The sequence below is a fragment of the Manduca sexta genome, chromosome 8 (assembly GCF_014839805.1).
Source record: "Manduca sexta isolate Smith_Timp_Sample1 chromosome 8, JHU_Msex_v1.0, whole genome shotgun sequence".
In the NCBI taxonomy this organism is placed as follows: domain Eukaryota; kingdom Metazoa; phylum Arthropoda; class Insecta; order Lepidoptera; family Sphingidae; genus Manduca; species Manduca sexta.
The window spans coordinates 1,850,683-1,862,156 of NC_051122.1; the positions used below are offsets into that span (position 1 = coordinate 1,850,683).

The window sequence follows — 11,474 nt, forward strand, 5'->3', positions numbered from 1 at the left end:
ATTTCCATTACATAGTGATTCTTTTTAAAATTTACTTCAGTAGAGATCGTCAATGTATGAGACACTTCCTAACAGCTGTATGAATTATTCCATGAATCCATTGCCTACTGATTTTGACATTTAGTAGATGTCAAGCACATGTGTTTTTGTTTAGTTTATTTCCCTCTGTTTTCGGTTATTTATTTCTTACTTTCCATGTATATCTCTTAAATATAATTCTATTCCGTAATTTACGTATATATGATGTGAATATTTTTGTCCAAAAAATTATATTTCTTTATCTTATTAAAATATGAATATGGACAGTAAAGCCGATTTGTTGAAGGTACGTTTTAAAGCTTATTTATAAATGGTAGACCAATGCTATAGAAAAAACTGCCTACACTCTACGGGATGGCTCGGTTCGACAGGAGCAAAGCTGTTTCTATAACAATATTGTTTTGCACGATTTCCCGCAAAACCTAAGAATATTTTTCAACTCTTAATCTTAATTTCTGTGTCGTATGCTTCTATAAGGATATATGGTTATTTATTTTTGTGCCCGTAATCAATTGAAAACCAATCTATTATCGTCTATATTCTATATAAGGCGATACCTCAAGGTCCATTTTCATACATTTTGTTTTACCTTTAATCTGGGTAACTAAACAAGTATTGGCAAGTAAAGAATTTAAATTCACGTCTAGTTAGTGATTAGTTCTCGCAGTTGAAAGAAAAACGTAAAAATAATTAATAATCATGGATATTTCGGCCTTTAAAATTTAATATGACGAAATTTTAAAGGCAGAAATAGCCATGATTATTAATTATTTTTACGTTTTTCTTTCAACTGCGAGAACTAATCACTAACTAGACGTGAATTTAAATTCTTTACTTGCCAATACTTGTTTAGTTACCCAGATTAAAGGTGAAACAAAATGTATGAAAATGGACCTTGAGGTATCGCCTTAATGAAAACATTCTGAAACAACAATCTAACAGTTGTTAAACGTTACAAGTAGCTACTAAACATTTCAGTTTCTTTTGTTTGTAATGACCATATTTATATCAGTTATATTTACATATAGATATGATTAATGACTTTGTTAATATACTTATATGTTATTAGTATAATGTCATAAAATAAAATTTCAGAAAAAACAAGACAAAACAATAGTTGCAGAGAGTCTCGACAACAATGCATCAATAAAGGAAATAATAGATCTCCTACATTCCAAACACAGAACACAAAAGGTGTACAATTATTTCTGCCAAGTTGCTGCACAGCGTAGTGCATCAGTCTCATATAAGCATTTCTTGTTCCCTGGCCACCCTCTAAACTCATTCAGTGAGGAGTGGGATGGAGGACTCAACTCTGGCTTTTTCGAAACATTTTTTCACAAGAGCTTGTTGCCTAGAATGATAACAAAACTGAGGCATATGGAAAAACAAGATCCTGTGACCGCAGTTATGTTAAAAAAGAATGAATGGAATAGCCACTGGCAGAAATTTAAGAGCGTTATAGGTAAGATTCTATTACAGAGGTCCCAATTTTTTTTTTCTCAATGACCCTTTTGGAATTTTGCTGGTACAGTGGACCCCTGCAACAAAATTTCTACCATATTCTCCAGAATATACAATTTTTTATATGTAAGTTGCTGAGCTTTTTAAAATATTATGTGCCTACATTGACAGGTGAAGTCAAGCCAGTTCTGTACTATCAAAACTAGAGATGCGTTTGTAGACCCCCTTATACTAATTGTGGAGCCCCATTTTTTGGTCACGCTAATGTAGACCCCTGTTGTTATGATTAAACTACTGTTTGTAAAAGATATTATGGTGACTATTAGAATATATGTTTGATATTATTTGTAACTGTTGTAGGTCGTAAGCAAAAAATGTATGAATGGAAGGATGAGGTGTTACATTGCCCTGAAGAGTTTGTGGAAATGGCGGAACACTGGGACAACAATCCCGACATCTACTTTGATGCTGCATACAACTGGTATTACGCTGGCAATGGCAACATGCATCTCATTTCGCTCCATGGTGATGAATATTTACTGTACAGTGAGCTGAATTGTGTGTGTGAGTATTAATTTTTTAATTGATAATTTAATTTGTATGATAAAATAGGTATTTTTTTCTATTTAAGGGGATTCTAATTTGTATGTATTTTTATAAATATTTAAATATGTTGTGGAAAGGGATTATGGTATCGGTTGGAGCCTTACAGAGATTTGTCATTATAATTAATAGAACAAATATGTTTCATTTTTGGATGTTTCAGAATTTCAAACTAGTAAGGAATGTTATCAAAATTATATACTTTTTACATCATTTTCAGATCTATCACCCTTCAATAGAAACTATCTCACAATAGATTATGAATATGAAGTCTCATACAATGTTGGAGATGACATTTATATATTTGAAACAGTGGTGTCACAAAACATCATTGCAGTTAGAACTAAATATAAAGTGTCTATATTGAAGCTGGTAGACTCCAATGATGGGTATATGATACAAAAGCTTAAAGATATGGAATCGAAGCTGCCCTTCACCGGCATCTCGTTTGATGAATACCATAAAAATATCCTGTATGTAACAACATTAGATTATAAATTGACTATAGTCAATATAGACAGGATGACAGGGAGAAGTAAACAGCTTCGAGGAGGGATTGAATCTCTAGTCAACAATTGGAGCACTGTGATTGGATCAGAGCGTATGTACTACACACATGTTACAAAAAACTCCCTGACTTTGTATGATAAACGCACAAACAATGCATTTGAGAGATGGAAAAGTATAAAGGACATTGTTGATGATGTTAATTGTAATGATATAAGTGTTGCCAAGTATTGTAAAGGCAAGCCTATGTTGTACATAGGTACAGACCACCACATTTTCCTACTAGACATGAGATACAATAAAGCTGAGAATAAGAAAGTTAAGGCCATCCAGCGGTGGACCCATGGCAGTCAGTGTATTCCCACATACTTGTCCATATGTCACTTTGAGTACAATAAGGAATTAATATGTCTGTCAAGTCAATGGTGTGAAGATATGTGTGTGGTTAGCAACTATGCAGATAGGCTAACCAGGCACAAAGACATCAGCAGCATGATGATACCATACAGACCTCCCAGCGTATTTGCCACTTTAAACGAGGCTCAAGAAAAAATGCTGTGCACAGACATGCACAACCCCATACAGAATCGTCTGAGCACTGCAATAACAGGCTTGGTGTCAGTAGAACAAGGTGAAAACTATAGCATACTGATGCTGAATTCTCTTGGAGACATTTCGGCACACACATTGTGTCCGGAAAGTATGTCAATGTTCGTTGAAGATGAGGGAATAGAAAAATTTGATGAATGGAGCAAAATGTACAAAGTGAAGCAGAAAGACTTTGTTGTGACACATATAGAGAACATTCAGAATGTCTGGAAGAGTTTAGAGCAGGTCCCTCCTACTTACAAGTTTGGTGAGAGGAAAGGAGTAAAGAAAGTAAATAAGTTCAATGAACAGGATATTTTGGATGCATATGAAAATGAGGAGTTGGATCCAGGGTTGTTGGAGGTGTGGATGAAGACCAAAGACGACACGGCCGACCCTGAAGAGCAAACAGCAGCACAAATGTTTTTTACAGCTGATTGAAAACTTGTGCAATGTTTTGCAAAGAATAGAATGCTTTCATTTACACTGCAACAGTGCACGACTCTGGGAATGAGTAAAGGGAATGCCGTACTTAAACCTTGATCCAGCTTGGTGATTTTTAAATTGCTTTAGTACCCTAACTACTGGTTTAGGTACCTAACAATCTGAGTTCATTATGGATTTGAAGCTACTTAAAACAGCAAATTAAACATCGCTAAAATGCTTATGGCAATACCAGTCGAAATTTCAAATATTTTGAAAAAATATATATTTCTGGCCACCCATAGACATGTTACTGTAAAGATATTAAAGATATTGTGATAATAATAAAACAACATATTATTTATAAACAACTATATTTCCTATGACTGAGTTTATTACGAGTGCTCCAATCAGTCTTCTAACATACAACATGTACACAAACTTCAACAAATTCTCACCAATGACATTTTAAACATTTCTCCACTAATCGTAACGTTGTGCGAAAATTTTAAACCTTATTTTCACTTAAGAGATTATTAAGTACTATATTATAGCTAGTGCTATTCAAAAAAATAAAAAAAATTAGACATTTTCAATATACGATCCAAATCGCAAAGCTCAATCCGATATCTAAAATTAACCAATCATAAAAGGTAATTTGTAAGCATGTCATAAACACATCGTTCTGGATGGCCCATTTGTGGGATAGATCGAAAAACGAATGAGGATCGTTTATTGAAAATGGCAATTAGTATGGCAGTGACTGGTTTTTGTACAATTATTTATTTTGAGGGAAGCTAGTCTAAGTTTTTGGCTAAAAAAATTTTTAAACATGGCTGTAGGCAATACGGGGCTTAGTAGATCGCGCTAAAAAACTTAATCAATAATAGAATTACACAATATACTCTCCCGCTTTAGTGAAGATGGCTAAAGCAGAACAAATGCTCATAATATGGTAGCTTAAGGAACGATAATGAATTAGAAAGATGACGACGATGATGTAAATTATACAATTTAATGTAAGCAATATAAGATTTTTTTATAATAATTAGGAACAAAAAACATTAAATTCAAATGAGCTGCTACAGTATCAATTAAAGTAAAGCTATTCAAGCAGCATTAGGAAAACTGTTTAAAATGTCATCAGTATTTAAATTAAAATGCATTCAAAATTATTCAACTAATAACAAATTAATACCAGTTAGGCATAAAATGACCACTTTTGGTAAATCCAATGCTTACAGGCGACTCGAAACTTACAGAAGTATATCATTGCAGTTCATTCAATTTAAGAAAATAGTGGGTCACCATTGACCTCTAGTCGACAGACGACCTCAGACCAATAAAGGTGCTTAAAATTACAGCCAATTGAATTTATAGTGAAAATTTTAAAATAAACGTATGCATCACTATTTTCTTAACGAGAATTAACTATAAATATATTGGGAGTACTGGTATTAGTTTATTCATAACATTATGGCTATTTTGACGTATATATAACTACCATCAAATTAAAATATTGATTTTAATTACTGTTGGACACGGTCCTCCAATACATTAAATAATACAGTATTCATCAAATACATATTTTTCCACAATTGCACTGTATGTTAATTTTGAATTACAATAGAGTCCAATAAAATGCTGCCGAATGCCAAAATGACGGAATATTTGAAAAACAAATTATATTAGTATACAGAAAAAAAATGTAAAAACACAATACACAATTTTGAGGTTCCATAATTGAAAAAGTTACTTATTTTTACATTCCATTCATCCTTTAAATATAAGTCACATAATGTTATATCTGGGTGAAGTATATAAACACTGTTTCTACAACAATCCTATCATTGACCAAGACTCCCAAAATGTATGAAACTTGTGTCATTATAAACAAGAACTTTATAATAATGCCTTTAATAGTATTTGGTCAATTATACGAGTTGTTTCGTTTTTATTTTGGATTTACAGGTGATTAGTTTAACGACGGAGATACTATAATAAGGTATACTATTAAATATTTCATAGTAATCAAATTACAATGAAAAATCCCTCTCAGTAATTGAGGAGGTCCGTGCCCAACAGCGGGACAGTATACAATACAGGGCTGATATTATATGATTATTATAAATTAAAATGTTTTTTTTTGCGCTGATTAGTTCGACCGCGAGCTTTTTCTACGTAATAGTAAAGAACGTAACAAGACTTAAATTATATATGACCATGCACTATTTATCTAATATAATTTTTAAGAATTTGCAAATTATTATCACATGCTTACAATATATCCGTCGTTAAAGTCACCTATATAACCAAATAGAAGTCTTATATAGTTTGGAGTATGGTGGTCGCAGTATACCGACGTCCAATATCTACGGAGGGTTGTACACATTGAGATATCCATTAAAGCTTAGCTCTTTATGTGGCGCTGCGCGGTGACGACGGTCGATCCTGGCTCGATACACGACCTACACACAGGAAAAATTTACCGTACACAATGTGTTAAGACCCAATATAGTGACCCACGTAAGTGTGTCGCGTACCAGCTTGTGTATATCCGGTTCCAACAGGCCGGCATAATTATGTAGACTGTCGAGTGGTAATCACCTCTCGTCTGTCGACACTATATTGGTCCCCACTCCGCTTACCATCAAGTGCAGTAGGTCACTTTCGGTGCACATATAAAAAAATTCAGTTTGTACCTAGTCATTAGCGCCTGGTGAAGGTCCGCAGCCAGTTCTTGGTGAGCGGCTGCTCTTGCTTGGTGTCGCGCTCTCGCTCCTCCATCTGCTCCATGAGACGGCGCTGGTTCTCGCGGAACGCCGCGATCGGATCGTCGAACTGCCCGTAGTACGTCAGAACCTCGCGCACGTCCGCTACTTCTGACATCGCTATCGCTGTAACACACACGGTTTTTTTTAGCTAGACAAACGAACATATCTAGCAAGTCAGTAATAGGTGACAAGACAGTCAGCCAGCTGATCATCCAACCATACTAATCCATTGTTAAACAGCCAGACCATGTTCCAATGAACTGAATAAAAGATAATAGTGATAAATTGGGAGCATACATTAGTTACTTCAGCTTTTGAACTAAAAGATTGTCAATTTGTTGTCTTCTACATGTGACCATAGTGGTAGTGTTTGTAACTCACTCTGCAATAAGTTGGCCAAGTCGAGTAGAGCGGTGTCGTCGTCGGCGCCTTTCCATTTCTTCAACACGAGCGAGTTCTGTGGGTGGAACTTCGTCGCAGCTTTGTTCCAGTCCACCACAATCACCTGGAATGGATTATTTTCATATATAGACTCTAATAGGACGAGCATGCTACTCACCTGATTTTATTAATCATGACTGGCCATAAACAATTGTAGTACCACCAAAACGTTAAATTAGATGCAAACAAGATGTTGCTCGCGATTCCGCCCGTGTGAATGTTCTTTCCCGGTACTAAGAATAAAAAGGAATTTGTATGTAAATCCAGGGCACATAAACCAACAATAATATAAATAATAATATCAGCCCTGTATTATATACTTGCCCACTGCTGAGCACGGACCTCCTCTACTACTGAGAGGGATTAGGCCTTAGTCCACCACGCTGGCCTAGTGCGGATTGGTAGACTTCACTCACCTTCGAAATTCCTATAGAGAACTTCTCAGATGTTTCCTCACGATGTTTTCCTTCACCGTTAAAGCGAACGATAAATTCACAAAGAATACACACATGATTTTAGAAAAGTCAGAGGTGTGTGCCCTTGGGATTTGAACCTGCGGACATTTGTCTTGGCAATCGGTTCCACACATTAATAAACCAATGTATTTTACAAATTAACTTCTAGCAAACATTGAAATATTTATACTGGTTTGTCGTATTTACAATATTAGTAAGAAGCAAGATATGAATTTACAATAAGAAAACATTTTCTACTTCTCCCTTTAAAATTATTATTAAAATTAAATGACTAATACCTTAGACAGATCCCGGTTAAGCCCCTCCAGATTCTTCACATGCACGCCATCTACGAAATGCGTGGAGTCTCTGAACAGCCGGTATGTGATGAACTTGTTCTCGGGGTCCAGCTTGTCGATGACTGGCCATATCATGAACGCGTTCTCCGTCGTGAAGATTATCACCTCATAGTTGGAGCTCGCCACGGATTGGAGAAACTGGTCGACGCCGGGACGCTTTTTGAACCTGCAATGTTTGTTATAAATGGTTATTAGTAATCTTTATTGCTGTGAGTACTTAATTAATAAGTTGGCTTGAGTTGGTATTTCTGACTTGTGGTAAACCATTATGAAATAACAGTTTTGCTGGTAGTTTTGATTTTCGAGTAGTTAAATTCTTTTGTCTCAATACCACTATAAATTTAATTAAAAGCTGTTATAGGCTAGAAACAAAGTCAATTAAGCCAGTTTATGGTGGCGCAGTTCTTCTGCTAAAGAAACTGACGGCCCATATTGATTGTAATTTGTAATTTTATATTGCGGTATAAAATATCTACACCCTAACCTCCAGCCAGTTTGGTAGGACCAGTCTGGGTGCACCAGCACATCGGTGAACTCCAGCACAAGCGTGTACGTTGGCTGGTACGGCGACGGCAGTGGGTCAGGCAGAAGCTTCTCGCGAGACGGCTCCTTAATCATCTGTAGCAAATAATAAGGCATTAACAATAGTATAGATCAAATACTAAAAGCTGGCATATTCATTATACCCAATACATACAGTCTTAAAACTATATATTATACTTAAAGAAGCAGATTTGCACTACATGTTTTACAATGTCATACATGAGCAAGGCGTCATCATGCCGACCGATGTACACTCATTCACAGAAAGTACACGCACATAGATTTAAAAGTGTTGTGCTCGGTAGTTTTGGTAATGAGCTACATTTGTTATGATGGAATTGTTATTGTCATATACATAAATTATCACATGTATTGGTCTTTTGTAGAGATTTTGTTTGATTATATTGTACTATAGCTTAGCCTAATTTTGGCATCAAACAATAACATACAAGTATATTATGATATTAGATAAAAAAAATAATGAAGTCCTGAATGGAATTATTAGTGGCTGCAAAGTGTGAGGCTTTTACTGCAACAAAGGGCCTCCACACAGAAGGAACAGTGAGTAAATGCCAGTTTAAGGCGATACCTCAAGGTCCATTTTCATACATTTTGTTTCGGCTTTAATCTGGGTAACTAAACAAGTATTGGCAAGTAAAGAATTTAAATTCACGTCTAGTTAGTGATTAGTTCTCGCAGTTGAAAGAAAAACGTAAAATAATTAATAATCATGGATATTTCGGCCTTTAAAATTTAATATGACGAAATTTTAAAGGCAGAAATATCCATGATTATTAATTATTTTTACATTTTTCTTCAACTGCGAGAACTAATCACTAACTAGACGTGAATTTAAATTCTTTACTTGCCAATACTTGTTTAGTTACCCAGATTAAAGCCGAAACAAAATGTATGAAAATGGACCTTGAGGTATCGCCTTAATGCGTAATGATGTCAGATTCAGTCCAACCTTTTCATAGAAAGTAAGTTCCTTCCAAGTGCGGCGCAGATACTGCAGCACAGAAGGCAGGTGCGAGAACTCGTCCTCAATGATCTGGCCGTCGTCCCCGCGCCGCGGAGCGCCCATCTCAATCACCATGCACGTGCCCATCACCGTCATGGCGCCGCCGAAAACCGCGAATCTGAATATGAGAAATAATGTAGATAACTTGCAATCTGCCCTGGCTTTGTGTTAGATCATAGATTAGTAGAATTATATGTAATGAAACTATTATAAAAAATAAATGTACTGACACCCTGGTCTGTTATGTCTTGTATTGACAAGACGTATTTTATTTCGCATTACCTATATAAATTTCATCTATTTAAAGTAATATTTATCACTTTGCATAAGTAACACTAATAATTTATAGCCAAATAACTTCTTCTGGTTAGTATCAAATGGATACTCAACTTGACAGGATCACGCACTGGGCTAATTTATCCATTAGCTAAATACTTAATTAAATACTGTTTGGAATGCACAAGTAATATCCTGTCACTAACATGGTTAAGTACATATTTCCAAAAATAAATCAATGTTATGTCAACATGAGATTATTAATGGTGCCATTAGGAAATTGCTATATATGCAGCAATTGAGCAAGTACAAATTAGTATAGTATCTATTTATTGATTTCGTATCACTAACTTAACAAACAATAATTTGGTATAATATTAAAATATTAATAGAAAATCTTGTATTAAATATTGCTACAACATAGGGCTAACACGGGCTCATATAATAATATCCTCTCCAGATAAATATAAGATATATTACCCCATTTTCATGCGTCTCCAACTTTTTTCATTTTCTTCTGATTTTTCTTTATTTTCCTTTTCAAACTTCTCCTGTTCTTTTTTAATTTGTTGAGCATCTTCTGTGTTAAGTGGAGCCTGTGGGAAGAACCTTCCTAAGATGTCTACTTTCTCGTCTTTTGTTTCTTTATTTTTATCTGAAAACAGAGCATGTATAGCTGTTATAAATATAATTAAATATATAACATGAGGTTATGTAAATAATGTATTACAATGTTTAAAGTCGTAAGATTAAAGAATAATATGTCCTAACGGACCAGATTTTATTGAATACAAGAGCTAAATATTTGCGTATTTTATTTAGAAGTATGGTTTTTAGAACTTTATCTTTATTATGAAACCTTATTACATTCCTATTTGATTCCTTACTCTATGTTCTATTTGCATAATTACACAAACATAAGCTAAAATTTTTCTCCTAATAAACAGAAATAACTAAATTATTATGTAAAGCAATATTTAACTGAGGATTATAGCGATCTTACAGAAAATTAAAAACTAACCTATATTTTCGGCAGAGTAAAACCTAGCAGAGTTTGCTGCAATTAACCACACTTTCTGTCTTGAATAACTTGGTGCTTGCAATTTGGAGACATTGCAACACGCCGTTCTGGTTAGAAATAGCACTTTCCTAAGGTACATTTTTTTTTAATTCGAAAAAATCACATTCACAACAAATGAAGAAATGTCATTGATTGAATTTCACTGACAGCTGTCAACTCTGTCAGTGAAGTTAGACTTTAGTTTGAGGTTGTATACATTATAATTCTCTTTGAATTGAGGTGCATAGAGTAAGTAATATACTGCCTACGGAAGAAAGGTTTTGAAAAAAAAACGACTTGAAATTTGGGTGGTAGTTGAATTATTTTATAAAAAAGTACAATAATGTCAAATTTACAACTTAGAAATTAAAGCACAACAATAAAATAAGTTAAAAAATAAATGTACATAACAAATTGACTCAACTGAACCTGATAGGTCAGTGGTAACGCATTGGCAGGTGAAAATTATTGGTATCACCACTCGCCTCACAAACTTGGGTCCGTAGTATAGGTTCAAAACGCGACTCACAGAAAATAATGACTATTAATATGATCAATAAGAATTTTAAATTTAAGTGATCGACTCTGGTAAAATCAATTACGTATATAATAGACAATTTAAATCCACAACTAAACTTCCAATTAAGATTACTTGGTATTGAATCACCTGTATTCGTTATTTTGTCTAGTTTTAAATGAACTCATAACCAACGGAAATATGACGTCACTAATCATGACATGCCTTTTAAAATCCCCAGTCGACATAGAGAAAAAACAATATAAAAATTGGCAATAGGTAAATACATGTATCTGTTTTCTAAATGCTATATATTGCTTTTTGTACTAGACAATTATTAAATAAAATTCTACAACTATGTTTATTATGAGTTTTTCTGCTTATATAATACGGCAACATTT

At 34.3% G+C, this 11,474-nt stretch overlaps 2 protein-coding genes across 2 annotated transcripts; one reads left to right on the plus strand and one right to left on the minus strand.

Annotated features, from left to right (window-relative positions):
• The first annotated feature begins 103 nt into the window (after window positions 1-103).
• Window positions 104-3,974, plus strand: LOC115448303. Its single transcript, XM_030175699.2, has 4 exons — window positions 104-325; window positions 1,135-1,504; window positions 1,864-2,067; window positions 2,327-3,974. Exons 1-4 carry the CDS (start codon window positions 293-295, stop codon window positions 3,640-3,642), a joined length of 1,923 nt encoding a protein of 640 aa, XP_030031559.1. The 5' UTR covers window positions 104-292; the 3' UTR covers window positions 3,643-3,974.
• A 7-nt stretch (window positions 3,975-3,981) lies between these two features.
• On the minus strand, window positions 3,982-10,749 carry LOC115448304 (mitochondrial import inner membrane translocase subunit TIM50-C). Its single transcript, XM_030175700.2, has 8 exons — window positions 10,518-10,749; window positions 9,977-10,151; window positions 9,167-9,338; window positions 8,138-8,271; window positions 7,594-7,819; window positions 6,780-6,903; window positions 6,327-6,521; window positions 3,982-6,092 (listed from the first exon to the last, which is right to left on the minus strand). Exons 1-7 carry the CDS (start codon window positions 10,654-10,656, stop codon window positions 6,334-6,336), a joined length of 1,158 nt encoding a protein of 385 aa, XP_030031560.1. The 5' UTR covers window positions 10,657-10,749; the 3' UTR covers window positions 3,982-6,092; window positions 6,327-6,333.
• Between the last annotated feature and the right edge of the window lie 725 nt (window positions 10,750-11,474).